Source organism: Vigna angularis, chromosome 3, assembly GCF_016808095.1.
Source record: "Vigna angularis cultivar LongXiaoDou No.4 chromosome 3, ASM1680809v1, whole genome shotgun sequence".
Taxonomy (NCBI): Eukaryota; Viridiplantae; Streptophyta; class Magnoliopsida; order Fabales; family Fabaceae; genus Vigna; species Vigna angularis.
Genome location: NC_068972.1, coordinates 18,396,527 through 18,414,959, shown reverse-complemented (window position 1 = coordinate 18,414,959; position 18,433 = coordinate 18,396,527). Strand labels below are relative to the sequence as shown.

General features: G+C 36.0%; 1 protein-coding gene across 4 annotated transcripts; it reads left to right on the top strand.

Moving 5' to 3' along the window:
* Positions 1 to 620: 620 nt before the first annotated feature.
* Positions 621 to 18,116, top strand: LOC108325886 (structural maintenance of chromosomes protein 1). Of its 4 annotated transcripts, none has more exons than XM_052875366.1 (18): positions 621 to 1,324; positions 2,765 to 3,001; positions 3,697 to 3,930; positions 4,412 to 4,521; positions 5,112 to 5,378; positions 5,487 to 5,757; positions 6,370 to 6,494; positions 7,438 to 7,547; positions 7,902 to 8,009; positions 8,081 to 8,220; positions 13,374 to 13,463; positions 13,544 to 13,752; positions 14,540 to 14,709; positions 14,906 to 15,015; positions 15,096 to 15,472; positions 17,102 to 17,353; positions 17,525 to 17,752; positions 17,836 to 18,116. In XM_052875366.1, exons 1-18 carry the CDS (start codon positions 887 to 889, stop codon positions 17,882 to 17,884), a joined length of 3,525 nt encoding a protein of 1,174 aa, XP_052731326.1. In that variant the 5' UTR covers positions 621 to 886; the 3' UTR covers positions 17,885 to 18,116. The 4 variants fall into 4 exon arrangements, with proteins under 4 accessions (XP_052731326.1, XP_017414493.1, XP_052731327.1 ...); XM_017559004.2 differs by having other exon boundaries at positions 4,283 to 4,521; XM_052875367.1 differs by lacking the exon at positions 3,697 to 3,930 and having other exon boundaries at positions 4,283 to 4,521.
* The last annotated feature ends 317 nt before the right edge of the window (positions 18,117 to 18,433 follow it).

The window sequence follows — 18,433 nt, the reverse complement described above, 5'->3', positions numbered from 1 at the left end:
CATAATAAAATAAAAATGTCAGCTCGTAGGATAAAATTATGATGAAGTTATCATTCATTTTATGTTTATGTTTTCTATACTATATTACTGATACAAATGTATTATGTGATTTTAATTTGATTAATTTAAAAAGACAATTTTTGAAAATAACAATTAATATAAATATTTGATTAAATTTATAACAATTAATAATGTTTTATTTAGAAATAACAACTACAGCTAAAAAGTAATAGATGATTTTTTATACATTTATCATTATATATTATATACAGTATAATAGTAATAATATACGTAATGAAAATATGTTTTCTTTAATCTTAAAGGTTTAATAACTTCGGAGATCCTTATATTTGCAGGTGGCACAGTTTTATTTGAATGATGCTTTAACATACCATATGTTTAAAAAGTTAATGCCATCCATTACATTTAAGAGAAAGAGTATTATTGACTCAATTTTGTTAAATTAAGGACCAAATTGATCACTTTCAAAATTAGAGAACCCAATTGAAACGAACCCATAGATATAGGACCTCGAACCTGTTAAACCTAATCTTAAACAAACAATTGAACAATAAAATTCTAAATGTTCATTGCTAATCAAACAGTATCTATCCCGCCATAAACAATCGTAATTTTTTTTTGCTGATATTATAGACTTTGAATCTAAAGACGTTGACGTCGTAATTGAAAGGCGAAGATCCCCGATTTCACTGATTTTACCATTGCTTCTCGCACTCTTGTTTCTGTTACTATCTACTTGCATCACCATATAAGTTCACTCTCGGTTAGGGTTTCTTCTCCCGCCAATTTTCCCCATCCATTTCAATTCCCAAATCTTAACTATTCCTAGGGTTCACAGTTTCACGGTTTCACTCTGAACGCAACCATGCCGTCGCTCCTCTCTCCGGGGAGAATCCACTGTCTGGAGGTGGAGAATTTCAAGTCCTACAAGGGGTTCCAAATTATCGGCCCCTTCTACGACTTCACCGCCATCATCGGTCCCAACGGCGCCGGTAAGTCCAACCTCATGGACGCCATCAGCTTCGTCCTTGGCGTCCGCACCGGCCAGCTCCGCGGCGCGCAGCTCAAGGACCTCATCTACGCCTTCGACGACCGCGAGAAAGACCAGAAGGGTCGCCGAGCCTTCGTCCGCCTTGTCTACCACCTCGCCAACTCCACTGAGATTAGATTCACCCGCACCATCACCAGCGCCGGCTCCAGCGAGTACCGCATCGACGACACCCTCGTCAATTGGGACGCCTACAACAACAGACTCAAGTCCCTCGGCATCCTCATCAAAGCTCGCAATTTCTTGGTCTTTCAGGTTCTGCTTCAATATTTGTCCTGCTTATGCCATTGGTTTCTATATAAGAAACCTCTGGATTAACTTCTCCTAGAAGTGAGGTTGCATATGAGTAAATATAAGAAAGTATGGATAAGCAGTGGTTTAAAACCTTAAAATCCCCAAAAGCTAAGGTGCATATATGATTTATTTTGACTTTTTCATAAAAACTTGATACTTCTAAAAATGGAAAAAATAAGAAGAAAACATGAAATGAATTTATCTGTAACTAAAATTATTCTGTGCACAAGTTAAACCTTTTCTTTTTGAAAATTTATATTAGTGAACTTTTCCAATTTAGCTAACTTTAAATTATGGATAAACTCATTTCATTTTTTTCTTATTTTTCTATCTTATAATAGCTGCCCCCAGCCCAGTAGGGATGTTCTATCATATACTACCCAACCTGAAACATTGTTAAGGTTATATAGTTGTGCCCGTAGCCAATCTAGTTAAGAACCGAAATAATAGGAGAAAGACTGGGTTAACCTGATTGTGAACATAATATATGAATATTAATATTATGTATAATTAAATCGTAAAATTAAAGAAGCATATGCTTACATTTATACATTTTACAATATATTTCAAGATATATAATGCTATTATTCTAATATAAATACAGTATCGTGTTTTCCCAAAATATTGTCTATCAAGTGAAAATATTGTATTACTAATGTATAATTTTTTAAAATATAATACTTTTAAAGAAATATAGGACTTGGGACGAGTCGAAGCACAACCAAAACCCATCTCAAAGTTCCTTGTGTCTAATCTCATAACGGGAATCCATCCAAATTAACTTTGGGTTGTAATGGGTCAATGGACGGGGTCAGATCATAAACGCCCCTCGTTACTGGATCTAAAAGTGGGATAACGGATCATGGGATAACAACTATTCCTAAATTTTCTAAATATAGTTAATGTTTATATTATGTATACTATATGCACATATGTTCTAAAAATAATTAAAAATATACTAAAAATTCATGACATTTATAAATACTCATAATAAGCAATTAAAAATAATAGGTATAGGCATCTTAAACAAAATATACTACTAAATATCAATAGAAGTCAAATCTAAGTTACTTAGATAGGAATCATCAACTGTCATCTCTTTTAAGTCATATTTCAAATTTTGTTTTTGAAATTGAAATCCCAAATAGCCCCTTAAAAAAATGCCCCAATGCCTTTATTCAAGGACTTTTAGGAAACTACAAATAGTGTGAGTGTCCTATTTCCAGCCGCCATTAGGTCACTATGGACAGTACACTTAAACCCCATGCTATGGTGGTTCTAGTAGTGGCAGTTCTGCTTCCTCCGCATTATAGCAAGGACGATTAACACTTTGTAGAGAAGTTCATCTAATTATCACTTAAATTTGTTACTTTTCTCAATTGACAATGCTAAGTTTTGCAGGGTGATGTTGAGTCCATTGCGTCGAAGAATCCCAAAGAGCTCACTGCACTGGTGGAGCAGATATCTGGCTCTGATGAGTGCAAGAGGGACTATGAGCAGTTTGAAGAGGAAAAAGGCACTGCTGAAGAAAAATCAGCACTTGTTTATCAGAAGAAGAAGACTGTTGTTATGGAAAGAAAGCAGAAGAAAGAACAAAAGGAAGAAGCAGAGAAGCATCTCCGCCTGCAACAAGAACTGGTAGTGGATCTGTCTCAATGTATGTGTGTTTGTGTGTGCACTATGTATGTGTGTAGGTTGACTGCGGCTCCAATATGACTGTTCTAGCTTGATGTAGTACACTTTGCTTAGTTTATTTTATGCCTTACTATTCTGTTTTATTGTACTTTTTCTGCTGCATGACTGATTAGACCAAGGCAGGGTGGTACTTCTAGTAACTATAACAAGTAAAAAGTAAGAAATTCACCCTCAGTTTTCCTATTACTGCCTTACGTCAATGCTTCTATGATGTCACTGCTTTTCTGAGTTTTCTACCTTCGTTGCTCCATCTGATCTGGTTGGATACTTGATGGAGATAGTTGATTAAAATTGGATCTTTCTCTTGAAGATCCAAAGGCTATTGACAATGAATTGAAGGTGCCACTTTCAGTGGCCTCTATGTTTCCCCTGTTTCTGTTTCCTCGTTTTTGGATTTGCTTAAGCTGACGTAATGGTATTCTTTCTAATTTCTTTGGTAAATTAGCTTCCCATAATTGAATTTGTGGAAAACTGTACCACTACATTATCTTTAATCCAAGTGTCGCTAGATATTATTTACTTTCAACTGAAGAAAAAATATGATGAAATTCCTGGATTTTGTGCATTTTCTGTTTTGATGTCGATCAATCTTACTGTGGCAAGCAAAGTTTTCAAGTATTTGTTTTTTTCTCATGCAGAAATCTATGAAGAGAGAACATTTCTTGTGGCAGTTGTTTAATATACATAATGATTATGTTAAAACAATTAAGGATCTTGAAGATGAGGAGAGAAGTCGTGAAGGTGTTGTTAAAGAGCTGGAAAATTTTGAAAATGAAGCTAGTAAAAAGAAAAAAGAGCAGGCCAAATATCTCAAAGAGATTACAATGCGGGAAAAGAGAATTAATGAGAAAAACAGCAAACTTGATAAGAGTGTAAGTATGTTTCCTACATCTGGGGTGTGTGTACTATACTTTAAGATTATTGTCATCATAATATTATCAATTCCAGCTACTGAAAGTTTTACATAGGTTGATTCTATGCTTTACTCATTGAACTTTGTTGCTTGCGGTCATATGTATTTTGAAGAAAACTGGGATGGAAATTGCAATTTTAAGGTTTGGAATGTGGTTTTGTTAATCTGGGTTTAGTGAGTGGTAAGGATGACAACTCCTGTAGACACAAAAGAGAGGTAAAGAGCTGGGAGTGCCTGAATCATCTAGTTGTAGTCCTATTGTTCGTATTTGTTATGCTCTTAATAGACTGAATTTTATGCTCTCCTAGCAGCAGCCCGAGCTTCTGAAGTTAAAGGAGGAAATGACTCGTATTACATCAAAAATTAAAAAAGGGAAGAAAGAACTTGATAAAAAAAAGGTTGAACGGATGAAGCATGATGCTGATATTGCATTACTACAGAATGGCATCCAGGATCTTACAGCAAAAATGGCAGACCTTCAGGAAAAGGGACGGGATGTTGATCATGAGCTTGATTTGCAAGGCAATGATTTGGATGAGTATTTTCGAATGTGAGTGCTTATTTGTTGTAGCTGTTAGCCAATCTCTCTCTCCCTCTCTCTCTCTCTCTATATATATATATATATATATATATATACATATATATAATTTTGGTTTTCTTTTTCTAAAATGAGTTTTGGTATGCACTTAATATCATGTGTGCCATATGCACTGTGTACTCATTTTATTTGATTACGCTGGTCTAGAGTGATAATCTGTTTGCTAGACTGTTAGCGATATAAGGTGAAGCTATTTTGTCAATTGTGTATGTTTTTTTTTTCTTTTTGTTGAAGGAAAGTACTTTATTTCATGTGGGTTGAAATTGGGAATCAGTTGGAACATGTATTCATTGCTTATGGTATTTTATCGCCTCTCATTAGCAGCTTGGCCATGTCTTCTCAATTAGAGCCTCCTGATAGCACATTTGTTCTCATGAGGACTTAAATCTATTTCATTGGACTGAATTTCATCAATTCTATCTTCTGGTAGCATATTTGTTGCCATGAAAAAAATTTATAATATTTTAATATTTAGCAATTGTCATGGATATTAATTTTTCATTTGCTATTTTTTTTTTGTGTGTTGGAACTTGTACCTGCAGCAAAGAGGAGGCTGGGATGAAAACTGCAAAGCTTAGAGAAGAAAAGGAGCTTCTAGATAGGAAACTAAATGCTGATAGCGAAGCTCAAAAGAATTTGGAAGAAAATCTTCAACAGTTAAGAAACAGGGAATCTGAACTGAATTCACAGGAAGAACAGATGCGAGCAAGGGGTGAAAAGATTCGTGATAATTCTGCAAAAACTAAAGCTGGCCTTGATAACCTGAAAAAGGAACTACGTGTGATGCAGGACAAACTTCGTGATTCCAAGTACTTTTATTGAATGTTTCTTTTTTGAAAACTGTTAAAGCTTCCTACTACATTTAAGCTCATTACTGATGATGTTTTTGAAATGGTGTTGCTCCTTTTGATCTGCAGGAAAAAATATGAAAATTTGAGGTTAAAAATTGGTGAAGTAGAAAATCAACTTCGTGAATTGAGGGCTGATAGATATGAAAGTGAGAGAGATGTTAGGTTGTCTCAGGCTGTTGAGACTCTGAAGCGCCTGTTTCAAGGAGTTCATGGTCGCATGACTGATCTTTGTAGGCCAACACAGAAGAAGTATAACCTTGCTGTTACTGTTGCTATGGGTAAATTTATGGATGCAGTTGTAGTTGACAAGGAGTCAACTGGGAAGGAATGCATCAAGGTCCTAATAAGTTTCCTAATATTCTGTTTGTACCATTGTACTTTTTGTTTTCAATTGCATGATTACTTAGTCTTGTTTTAGAACTCACAGACTCTATTTAATGTTGATAGGTTTTTGTTGTTTTTGATTCGAATGCCCTTTTTTTCTCCAGTAGTGTTGATTACACAACATACTTCAGCTCTGAAAAAAATACAAAAGATAAATATTAAATTTACTATGCACTTCAAAATTTTCATAACAATTTATGTGCTACATAAACCTTGTTGACTGAGGCTTGAGCATTAAGCTTGTTTGGTACCTTCAAGCTGCTGGACCTTCATTTTATTGCCTTTTCATCCTTGATGACTTTAATAAATTTTGACTTGCTGCATCTTTACTGTCATCCTGGTGGATTTTGTTATGATTGACATGGTTCTTTGGTTGTGGCAACCGAATTGTCTAAATTTGGTAGAAAATTTGCTTCTTATTTCATTAAGGTTTTGCATAATTGTTGTAAGCCATAATTCTGGTGTTAAAATTTCAGATTTGCTTTTTTGAACATTGAACTTTTATACTTGGTTCCGTTTACTTCACTTTGTTATATTTATTGGTATTGATTTCTTTGCCTTTCAGTATTTAAAAGATCAGAGGCTTCCTCCCCAGACATTTATTCCTCTGGAATCAGTTCGGGTGAAGCCAATAATGGAAAGATTGCGCACATTAGGGGGTACAGCAAAACTGGTCTTTGATGTGATTCAATATCCTTTTTCTCTAGTGACTACCATGAAGAACTGGTTCTGTTTATGTTTGCAAATTTGTAATAAGAATCTGTTCTAACGAAACTGAGCATTTCTTGAAATTTACCTTTGTTATATAGCCTGTCCTTTGCAACTTTATTGTTTTGACTAATTTGAAAAATTAGTAATTTGTGATGTTAACCACATTGCTTGAAATTTTTTGAATGGGAAGGCAAAAAAAGGTGATGAGTTGACTACTCATCAATGCACACATCACCTTTTTATGCAGTCAAATATTTTGTCCAGCCATTTTATACAAAATGCTTTCTGCTTTGAGGTCAATGGCATTGTATGATCCAAGTAGTTGACCATACCTAGTGGGAAAAGGTTGTTATGCTTCATGCTGCATTTGAATTGTACATTCAAAATCCTACAGGAATGTGTAATCTCCTTAGAAAACAAAATCACGCAAATGACTGTTTCTGTGGGTGGAGTAACCTTGTCTGTCATTGTGATGCATAGAGCTGCTACATCTTAACATCATCAATGTTTTCCAGTCATTTGGTTTCTAGTTTCAAACTGTTTACATTGTTCCCACCCATCTTGTTGTGTATTGCTCTATGCTTTTGTTTCTGTTATCCTTTCTGTTTCATGTAGCTCACTAAAATCAAATCCTCTCTCTAATTGGATATATAATTTTTTTGTTAGATTTGCAAATTTTGTTCAGTAGTTTCTACTCATAAAAATACTATTCTATATACTGTTGCTTTAGAGAATTCCTTTAAGGCCAGATGCCATTGTTGGATTATAAGTAGGTGGTCTATTATTCATGTATTTTCTCTTCACCTGCTTGTGAATACTCCATTATCAAGTGTTTTGTTCATACTTTTCTGTTGATCTAGTTAGTTATACCCCTATAACAAGCTGAAAAGTGGTTCAAGTATTTTCAACTTAACTAGTGCAAGTTTGATCCCTCCTTGGAGAAGGCAATTCTCTTTGCTGTTGGGAACACTCTTGTTTGTGATGATCTGGAAGAGGCCAAAATTTTAAGCTGGAGTGGAGAGAGGTTTAAAGGTAGGAAGACCTTTTTTTCTTTCTATCCTCTACTGGTTCTTAATGTTCTTACTGATACCGCTTTAAAACTTAAGTACATAGATTTTCCTGTTTGATCCCCATGCATTTTTTTCCCCTGGCTTTTGTTATTTGTACTTTTTTGGCACACAGTTTGTAACTTTTAGTTAACTCCCTTGTCTTTGTACTTTGAGTTTGTCTATTTTGTAAATTCGTTTCTTATCTAACAGACCTTCTGGCTTTTGGAGAGTAATCCTTTTTTGTACTTATAATGCATGTTATGTAATCCTGGTGCATTTAATACAATCATGATTATCAGATGGGATATTAGTGAACATTGTTCTATAATTTGCTTAGTTGTAACTGTTGATGGAATTCTGCTCACAAAATCCGGCACAATGACTGGAGGCACTAGTGGTGGAATGGAAGCAAGGTCAAAACAGTGGGATGACAAGAAAATTGAAGGTTTTTATAATTTTTAAAAAATTTTCAAGTCAAAGCTTGTGCTCCTTCAGTAAACATGTTTTTTTTTTCAGGACTTAATAAAAAGAAAGAGCAATATGAAGCAGAGTTGGAATCACTAGGATCAATAAGGGATATGCACCTTAAAGAGTCTGAAGCATCTGGAAAAATTAGTGGACTTGAGAAGAAAATTCAATATGCCGAAATTGAGAAGGTACAATCAAACACGAAAGCTGATAGTCTTTTGTTGTTGTGGTACAATCAAGCATGCAATTCTTATTTCATACTTTTTGTGGTTTCATTTCTCTTTTTCTTTGTCCCTAGAATGTTTGGTGTGCTGTGCTTGCTATATGTGTATTGACTCAGTTGAGGACACAATTTGTGTGACACTTTGGATTTGTTTATAAAAAACTTATATTTTGGCTTATCCACAAAATAACTGCTTATAAAGCATACACTTGTTGCAATGAGTTTCCCATAACAGCTTATTAAATGTATATATGCTGTTTCGAGCTCATTTTCATTAGCTATTATTACATGTAATGGACTTAGATCCATCTTTGTATTTTCCTATTTATAAATGCACAACCCCATGTGTTTAATACGCATTGGGTATTTAGCCTATGCCTCTTTCTCTCTTTTATTTTGACATGGTATCTAGAACTAGGTTTAGTCCTTTCCTCCTTGTTGAACCCACCATTCACTGTTGCTATTTTTTTTTTCTAGCAATATTAGTTTTTTTCTTCTAATGTTTGGTTTTTTCCATGATCAAGCTACCACCGCCCAATTTGGTTTCCTTGTGTGATCGTAGTCACTACTATCGTCACCATTGCTACTATCACCATCACTGCTGTCACCATTGTTGCTGTTGTTGTCACCGTTGCTTTAGTTACTACTGCCGCTTGGACTAGTGACACCATTGTTTTGCTCGTCCCGGTTAGGCGGCCATTGTGCAGCAAAAATTGCGGTGATCAAAGCCTTTATGTGCCACCCCGAGCCAATGTTTCTTTCCTTCTCTTAATTGCTATTTCGTTAATGTCACCTTCACTGAGTTTTCCTCATACTTTAAGTCCAATCCTTCTCCTATTGCGTCCCCATCTAATCAAGTCAATGTCCTAATTGTTTGTGACCCTTCTGTTATGTCTAGTGTATCTATAGATTCACACCTCTTTGAGTGGAACGAGTATTTTTCTGAGAGTAATGGGCCAACCTGAATCAGCTTCACCAAGAGGCATGGTATGAAGTGGACTATCCATCGGGGTCCTGTGTTGGACAATATCAATATGTGGAGAGGAGGGTTCAGGAGGACTTTGATCAAGACTTGGATTGATAGAGACATTGGAGATATTGGACTCAACCACTGAAAAATGAAGGACCTATGGGAGGATATGAACATCGTGAATAGATGGAGAAAAGTAAGGAGTTTGTTCAAAGAATGTAACATTGGTAGACATGTAGTACTTCTTGGTTCCAGGAGAGTACCACTGATACCATTTTTGAAGTCGAGAATAACACAAGAAGACACATTTGATAGCACAAGCGGAAAGCTTGTCTAGCCCTAGAGACATGTCATGAACAAAACATACACAGCCAAAAACTCGAGGAGAGGTCTGAAAGGGAGGATCATTTGGAAAGAGAATGGATAAAGGGACTTTATGATTGAGAAAGGAGGAAGGCATCCTATTAATAAGGAAACATGCGGTTAAGATGACATCCCCTCAGTGATGGACAAGAATATAGACACCAAGCAAAAGGGTATGAGTAGTTTCAACCAAGTGTCTATTTTTCCTTTCTGCTATACCATTTTGCTGCAATGTATGAGATCAAGTGGACTGATGTAATATACCTTGGGAACTCAAGATTGCAAGAAAAGTGGATGAGAAGTGTCTTTGGCATAACACTTCTTAAGATTTTGACTACTTGACCAAATTAATTCTTGATTTCATTTAAAAAGGATGTGAAGATGGTTAAAATTCAGAGCAATCTTTCATAAGATAAACGCAAGTACATCTTTGAATACTCATCTAGGGCCCCAAATATCCTAGTGGATAGTAGAGAAACTAGAATTACACATTGATTGAAACCTTTTAGTTAAGGTAGATCTAACATGCTTTCCTAATTGACATGACTTACATTCTAAGGTCTGGAGACCACTAAGTTCAGGATACATTTTTTTTTTAATTTTAACAAATAAGGATGGCCAAGCCGATCATGTAAAATTTTAGGACTAGGAGCTGCAAAACACGACACCCTTGGACGAGATCCAAAATGGTATAATCCTCCAACTTCATATCCTCCAATTTGTTTCCCTGAACCACACTCCTTTATAACAAGATTTGTAATCAAAAGTTATTGAACATTGTAAAATTTTGGTTAACTGGCTTAAGAAAATTAATTGAAAGGACAAATAGGGAGAAAATGGACAAACTTCAGATTTAGGGAGGGAGACAAGGAAACTTGACCAACTCCCTTTGAGGAAGTTTTAGAGCCATTTGCAAAGGTTATGAAATGAGGTTTTTCTTGAAAGGAAATGATTGAGAACAAAGGTATTTCCAGAAATGTGATCAAAATCACTTGAGTTAATTACTCGTGAATTTTTATCCCATGGATTGAGAAATGTAGATTGTTGATGTACTTGGATATTGAGATGTTTGTGCCAAGCTATTAGACTTTAAGCATAGATACTCTTGATATTCATTGTAGTGAACTTGGATTTGGTAGTTTCAACCTTAGAGATATTGGCTGTTTTGGAAGTAAAACCATGCAAGGAGTAGCAATTCTCTTGGGTATGACCAATCCTTTTACAGTACGTGCATTGAGGACGTCCTCGACCTCCACGTCCTCCTCCTCTTCCTCGTATGGAAACCATGACAGATAGTCCCACTAGCTAATGATCTTCCTGAGTTTGAGGCACCAGGACATGGAGAAGGCGTGTGGTCAAGGTTTCCATTGTGGGACCTCATGACTAGTCAAAAATTGATGTATGATATGATTAAAGTCTAGATGTAAAACACGAAGGATCAACACCATATAATATTTGTCAAGTTTCTTCTTGATGTCCTCAAAATATTCAACTTCCAGAAACATCCTCAATTCCTCAACAGTTGATTAGGCTTCAGTCATAAAGGATACCTATGATGAGAAATTTTTAGGTAGGGGTGTCATGTGGTCATTTGCCCCAGAATCTAGTATCCAATATGGGTTAGGGTTTTTATCTGAGACATTAAGTCCAAAAGAAAGGAACTCGCCAAACGTACCTGAATGTGCCAGTGAACAACTACTTGGTGACTTATCCAACTTGGTGAGGAATGATCTCATCTGCTCTACTTCATCCTGGTTAAGTGGAAGCACTCCTCCCATATTTTCTTCATTGGTTGCAGCACCTATGTGTGCCTGTCCACCCTTTCTAGTGTTGTCTCCCTTTATTCCCCACTCCTTGTCACGGTGTTGGGATCCCCAATCTCTACTAGGTGGCTTTCCGTGCAGCTTCCAACATTTATCACGAGTGTGGCGAGGCTTGTTACAGAAGCTACACCACACTCCACCTTTCTTCTCCATATTGGCTATTCCCCCCTCTTTTTGGTCAACCATCATGGCCGATCCAGCAGCTACCATGGCTGAATTTTCCATGATTGGAGTTTCTAGCATTATTCCCCTTCTACTTTCTTCACTTTTGACCATAGCTACTACTTCATTAATACCTGGAATTTTTTCTTTTCCAAGGATCTGAACTCTTACTTGATCAAAATCAGAGTTTAGCCCCACCAAAAAATCATAGACTCTATCTTGCTCAATATAATCTTTGAGCATTGCAGAATCATCTGAGCACTTGGCTTTGATTACCCTGTAATGGTCTAATTCCATCCATAGGGATTTAAGTTGATTGGCATACTCTGTAACAGTCTTGTTGCCCTGTTTTGCAGCAACAATTTTCACCTTCACATCATATATTTGAGCAGCATCTTTAGCTTTGGAGTATGTTTGCTCCATTGCATTCCAAATTTCCTTGGCAGAATTAAGAAACATGCAAGTATAAGTGATTTCTGGGATCATGGAATTCCATAGCCATGCCATGATCATAGAATCCTCTTCATCCCATTTTGTAAATTTGGGATCTTCTTCTTTAGGAGCATCTTCAGTCAAGTGGTTAGCCTTCATTGCTGTCGCAAACAAAACCCCAGACAGCAACCTTCATTGCTGCAGTGTTTTTTTTTTTGCAGTACAAAGCCATGGTTAGAGTCTATCTTAGCGATATTTGTTGTTTGCTGGGTATATTGTTCCACCCGCTATCGGGCCTCTATGGGACCACCCATTAAAAATGTCTAATCTCACGCTCGAGATGTATATACCTCGGCGTGAGGGAGGTGTGTTGGAAGTCTCATATCGACTAGAGATAAGGCCATTTCATGGTTTATAAGTGGATGCAAACCTCACCCTACAAACCGATTTTGGGTTGAGTTAGGCTTAAAGTCCACTTCTAACAATACCATATCATGGTCTGTCATTTTAAGAGACGCAAGCTTGTTTGTCGTATCATAGAGACGTTAAATATCATTCACATAGGTGCTATGAGCTTTCTTCCAAAAGGAGTGACATGTTTTGAAAACTCCAAGGGACATAAGAAGTCTTGGTTCCACGAATTGCCATAACAGGGCACACAACTAGAAATATGCTTGTTTCCACTGTTAAGCTTTTTCAACTAGCATGGCTTCCATCTGGCTCAAGGTGGCCATAATGTCCTTGGCCAAGAAACCACATTTGGATGGCAACAAACCAAGGTAGGTAGTTTTTCCCATTTAGCTTCTCGAAAGTAATTGAGGGACTTTCAGAGAATGAAATAACACTTCTAGTCACCATTTTTGATCAAGGGAACAAAAACAACCAGGTAAGCAAAAAACCCTAGGTGACTTTCCACAAGGGTGGCTTTTGGACTTCATGAAGTAAAGTTTTGAGGGTCAGAACAAAGAGAGGGGGGTTCGTCGACAACTTGGAGGTGACGCAGTGTTGTTGTGATGAGTGGATGGTGGTGCGTGGACAACACCTGCCAGTTCGCAGCACACAAAGATGATGTGTGTGGCGGTGCGTGGAGGACTTTGCCACTGGTGGGGTTGGTGTGGAGAGGCGATCCAAATCCGGTGATCGCTAGACCAAATTGTGACTGCAGAATGATAATACATAAATGTAATTATTCTAACAATGTTATTTAATTCCGTGCTTGACAATAAACATTTTTGTGAATCCGTAGTTAGATAAATTATAGTTTTGTCTTGGTATGGGTAAGAATCTTTCTAATTGATGACATTTATTTCTTTTGTTTCATATGGAATATTTCAAGGAATTTTATTTTTATGCTCTTACCTTTTCCAGGGAAGCATTGAAGATAAACTTTCAAATCTGGGCCACGAAAAGAAGACAATCAAAGAAAGAATTGAATGTATCAGTCCAGAGCTGAAGAAGGTTGTATTCACATTTCTTTAATTTGTTTGTAGCAATATCGTTGTATATCTGACTGGTTACTTGATGTTTATGCTATGCAGTTAAACGATGCTGTTAACAAGAGCAATGCAGAAATACGAAAGCTTGAGAGGCGCATAAATGAAATTACTGATAGGATATACAGAGACTTCAGCAAGTCAGTTGGGGTAGCAAACATCCGTGAATATGAAGAAAATAGACTCAAGGCCGCTCAAAATATAGCGGAAGAGAGGCTGAACTTGAGTAGCCAACTTTCAAAATTAAAATATCAGTGTGTTCCTTTTCTTGTACTTAAATTACATCTCTCGCAGTCTGTTAACTTGACCTACATAATTTACATGCATGAAGGTGTTTATGATCTTACATACAAGTAATACGACGTGCATTCCTAAAAGTGTTTTAAATACCAGCAACTAGCACAGTATACAACTACAATCAACAGGAAAAAAAGATTGATGGAAATGAGAAAGAGGAAAGAGGAAAAATAGAAATTTTGATGTTCAATCAAGTCTAGGATTCCGAGTTCTACTTTTCTTTCAGTACTGATTACTATATAACTGGGAGATGGAAACGCTAGTTATAGGATTATGTATTGAAGATTAGGTTTGCATAATTGATACGATACATAAGTCTGTAGGTGGTCAGAAAATATCTGTCTGGTACCTATTTCATTGTCTGGATCTATTTTACATAAGTAATTTTAGATTCATAGCTCTTGGGGTTTGATCCATGGCTCAAATAATGGATTCTGCAGTATAGAAGCCAGGCTTAAGTTCTTGTTTTCCGCATCTTAAATAGTAATTTAACTGAAGTTTTTCGTTGTGATATGAATTATTGTCTATGCTACATGTAGTGTTCCCAATTACCGAAGTTTCTTTTACTGCATCTCCTTTTATGTTCAGAAGGTTTTTAATTACCTTAGAAAATTGATAAAGAGCAAAAATCACAAAAAGAAAATATTTGAAGCTTAACTTTCAGTTTTTTTTCCCCATCTAGCTAGGTGCTGTTTATTTAATCTATGCTTTCATTTGTTTGTATTTTTTAAAATTATTCTATAGGTTAGAATATGAGCAAAATCGGGACATGAGTTCAAGAATTCTAGAATTGGAAGCTTCTCTAAGTGCTTTAGAGAAAGATTTAAAACGTGTACAGGACAGAGAGGCTGCAGCGAAGGTAGCAGCTGAGAAGTCTGCTGAAGAGGTTAATCAGTTAAAGGAAGAAGTTAAAGGTATATTTGATTACTGTGTTTGCTGTATGATATATTTGTGGCATACTGGGGATGCTGATGAAGTGAAAGCTTGATTATTTCGGTAGCCCTGCGCTATTTCTATCTCAAATTGATGGGAATACAGACCCACTATTACTTTATTTTATGTCTTCGTTTGGGATCTTATTCTTCCTCTGTTCTCTTTCTACCCTTGAAGAGTGGAAATCAAAGTCAGAAGAATGTGAGAAGGAAATCCAAGAGTGGAAGAAGAAAGCTTCTGCAGCCACAACAAACATATCCAAACTTATTCGCCTGATAAATTCCAAGGTTAGATGTACAATAATTCTTGTCTCTTGTGTAACTTGCATGCAAAGTGTAGATAGCCAACATCTTTAGTGTATTTACAGAAGGCACAGATTGGTCAGTTGGATGTGCAAAAGCAGGAAATATTAGATAAGTGTGAACTTGAACAGATTAACCTCCCTATCATATCAGATCCCATGGATACTGATAACTCGGTACCAGGCCCACATTTTGATTTTGATCAACTAAGTAGGGCACTGAAAGATAAGAGGCACTCAGACAGGGATAAAATTGAGGGAGACTTTAAGCAAAAAATTGATGCCTTGGTAGCTGAGATTGAAAGAACAGCACCAAATTTGAAGGCATTGGACCAATATGAGGCTCTGTTGGAAAAGGAAAGAGCTGTAACTGAGGAGTTTGAAGCTGTCAGGAAAGAGGAGAGGGAAAAAACACAGAGATTCAATGAGGTTAAGCAGAGAAGGTACATGTTATTTTAGTTCCATTTTTGTCATTACTTGTATTATAATATTACTACGTAGGCAATGGTTTTTAGTGTTTTGGTGGATGGACTAAAGGAGTCTTAAAATTACATAAAAAATGATGTCACAAAATAATTGAATGACTATTTGTTTGAAGAAGTTATTTTTAACAAGTGATATTATACTGTTAAAATAGTTAATTACTACTTTGTTGAACAACTTTTATATAGCCTCTTTTTGGTTGTACACAGTCTAGGGATCAAGAGACTTGGGCTGTTCCTTGTTCTGTACTCTTCTCATCTTTTCACATCTATAAAAATTACATCAGCTGAGAAATATACTCACTGATTTTACTCATCTTTAAATTCAAGTTGGATTCAGAGTGGGTAAGGTCCTGCTTTGTTCTCTTTGTTACCAGTCCGTCTGCTGCAACTTGCTGCTGGCTGTCACCTTTTTGGCCACAGATATTAGGGTTAAGTGTGCCTTGAGCAGTGTAACCCACCCTAAGAATTTGCATGACTGTAATCCCAGTCATGTATTCTCATGCCTTGTTCTTCAGCAACTTATCATGCATTGCCCTCCACCTGCCAAAATCTTGTTGGATCACCCACGTTAGACTCGTCAGCAAGGTTATCAAACTTGAAAATTTACGTAAACTCTTCGTAAACTTGACATGGAAGCTCAATTCATAAACTTTTAAGAGTTTACTTTGTATGATTTTTTTTATGCCAGTAATATGCTAATTTAATATTTCAGTCACATAATTGAGCCAAATAAATCCACTATACTAAAAATAAGTTCATGCAAATATTAGAAAACATAAATTGTTAAAGATAAGGATACACTTGGATTGCCCTTAGAATTGTATCCACTCCCAGACATACCTTTGATTGCTCTCTAATTTCAATTTTCAATTACAAAATTAGAAAATCATATTATATAATTAAAGTTTTCTATAATTGAAAAACACCACCCAAGCAGAGAAGGGCATTTAAAATTAACAAAAAAATATTTTATATAGATTAAGAACCATGAGTAGAGAAGAATAGAACACCATGCTAGCAGAAAAGAAAAACTTGGTGAAGAGAACTGCGAGTAGAGAAAACCAGGAGCAGAGGGAACTATGACAAGAGAGAATTGCAACAAGAACCGCAAGCAGAGAAAACTGTGACCACAGAGCATGGTGACAGCGTAGAGCAGAACACACCACCATATAGTCATCCAGTCGCTGTCTTCTACTATTTACCACCCAAGCGTCAAATAATAGAATTCAGAAGAACCTTTTTATCAGCCTTCAAAACTGTGAATGTAACATTCTTTATGTATGAATTTGAACAATGATGGTAACATTACCTAACAAATCCTGAAAATATGTTCTCATGTTAAACAATGCTTACTATAAGGCCAATCTGGTAAGCTTGATATTTGATAATTCACTTACAAGGTTGGGGATAAGTTTCCTCCGAACATCTATTGTCTTGCATTTCCCCTTACAATGCTCTGATGAAGTACAACCTTTTATATTGGTAGTATTTTTGTCTCTACCTTAGAGGTTGTCTTGAAAATGAAATCTTTGTATTTATTGCATTTCATCTGTCTTCTGATGAAGCTTAAGTGTGTATTTGATGCAGGTACCAATTGTTCATGGATGCTTTTAACCATATATCTGGTAATATAGATAAAATCTACAAACAACTTACAAAGAGCAATACACATCCACTGGGGGGAACAGCATATCTAAACTTGGAAAATGATGATGATCCATTTCTCCATGGCATCAAGTACACTGCTATGCCCCCAACGAAGCGTTTCCGTGATATGGAGCAACTATCTGGTGGGGAAAAGACAGTTGCAGCACTTGCATTGTTATTCTCCATCCACAGGTGAGTTGTTTGTACAACTTGCATTGGAACAAGAATACTTGATAACTACTGTTTGAGTTTTAATAATAAAAATTCATCTGAGAAATACACTGGCACCACACATAAAACTATTTCTTTGAGATCTGATGTTATGTTCCAATGACATTGATCCCTACTTTCTTCTTGTTTCAGTTACAAGCCTTCACCTTTTTTTATATTGGACGAAGTTGATGCTGCGTTGGACAACTTGAATGTTGCCAAGGTTGCTGGCTTTATTCGTTCAAAATCATGCGAAGGGGCAAGGACTAGCCAGGATGCAGATGGTGGAAATGGTTTTCAGAGTATTGTGATATCACTGAAAGACACTTTTTATGACAAAGCTGAGGCGCTAGTTGGTGTTTACAGAGATTCTGAAAGAGGGTAAATTTCTCGATATAAATATTGATTGATTTAAATATTGTCATTATGTTGATGGCGGTATGTAATGATTTTTCCATTGGCAGTTGTTCGAGAACCCTCACATTTGATCTGACCAAATACCGGGAGTCTTAATATTCTTCCATACTGGGGTAGCTGAAAGCCGCCTGCTATGTACATAGCAGTCAGAGCGTGGTTGCATTTTTATTTCTTGTGTGACGGTGGACAAACTTATTTGTGTATCTGTTTTGGGCTCTTTTTTAAAATTATTGTAAATAGGATTTCATCACTTTCTATGTAGAATACAGTAGCTAGATGTCCTAACCATCCTTGAATTATTTTTTATTCATTAAGCTCTTTTCTGTAACTTGTCTTTTGCTTTCTTATACATCATGTGTACAGTCCTCGTAAAACTCAAATGACCGTAAGTACTGAAGCATTTCATTAACAAAATGAAAGAGGTAAGTTTGAGAGATAATTTTGCAAAGAAACAATTATGGGGCTTTTTTCCTGCATCTTAAGGTTTTCTTCTATAGTTTTACTGTAAAGACAAATTTAACCTTTGTAAATATATATATATATATATATATATATATATATATATATATAAATAAATAAATAAAAGAGAAATTAGGTAAGCAGTAATTATTGTTTATCAAAACATATATATTGTGGTGTTTATAT

What these genes read in the sequence shown, in the direction of transcription:
- LOC108325886 (XM_017559004.2), top strand. Translation starts at nt 887, where the DNA reads ATGCCGTCGCTCCTCTCTCCGGGGAGAATCCACTGTCTGGAGGTGGAG. An exon ending in TTCGCCTGATAAATTCCAAG is followed by an intron (nt 15,016 to 15,095) that starts GTTAGATGTACA and finishes GTGTATTTACAG; the next exon opens with AAGGCACAGATTGGTCAGTT. An exon ending in TTGTTATTCTCCATCCACAG is followed by an intron (nt 17,354 to 17,524) that starts GTGAGTTGTTTG and finishes TTCTTGTTTCAG; the next exon opens with TTACAAGCCTTCACCTTTTT.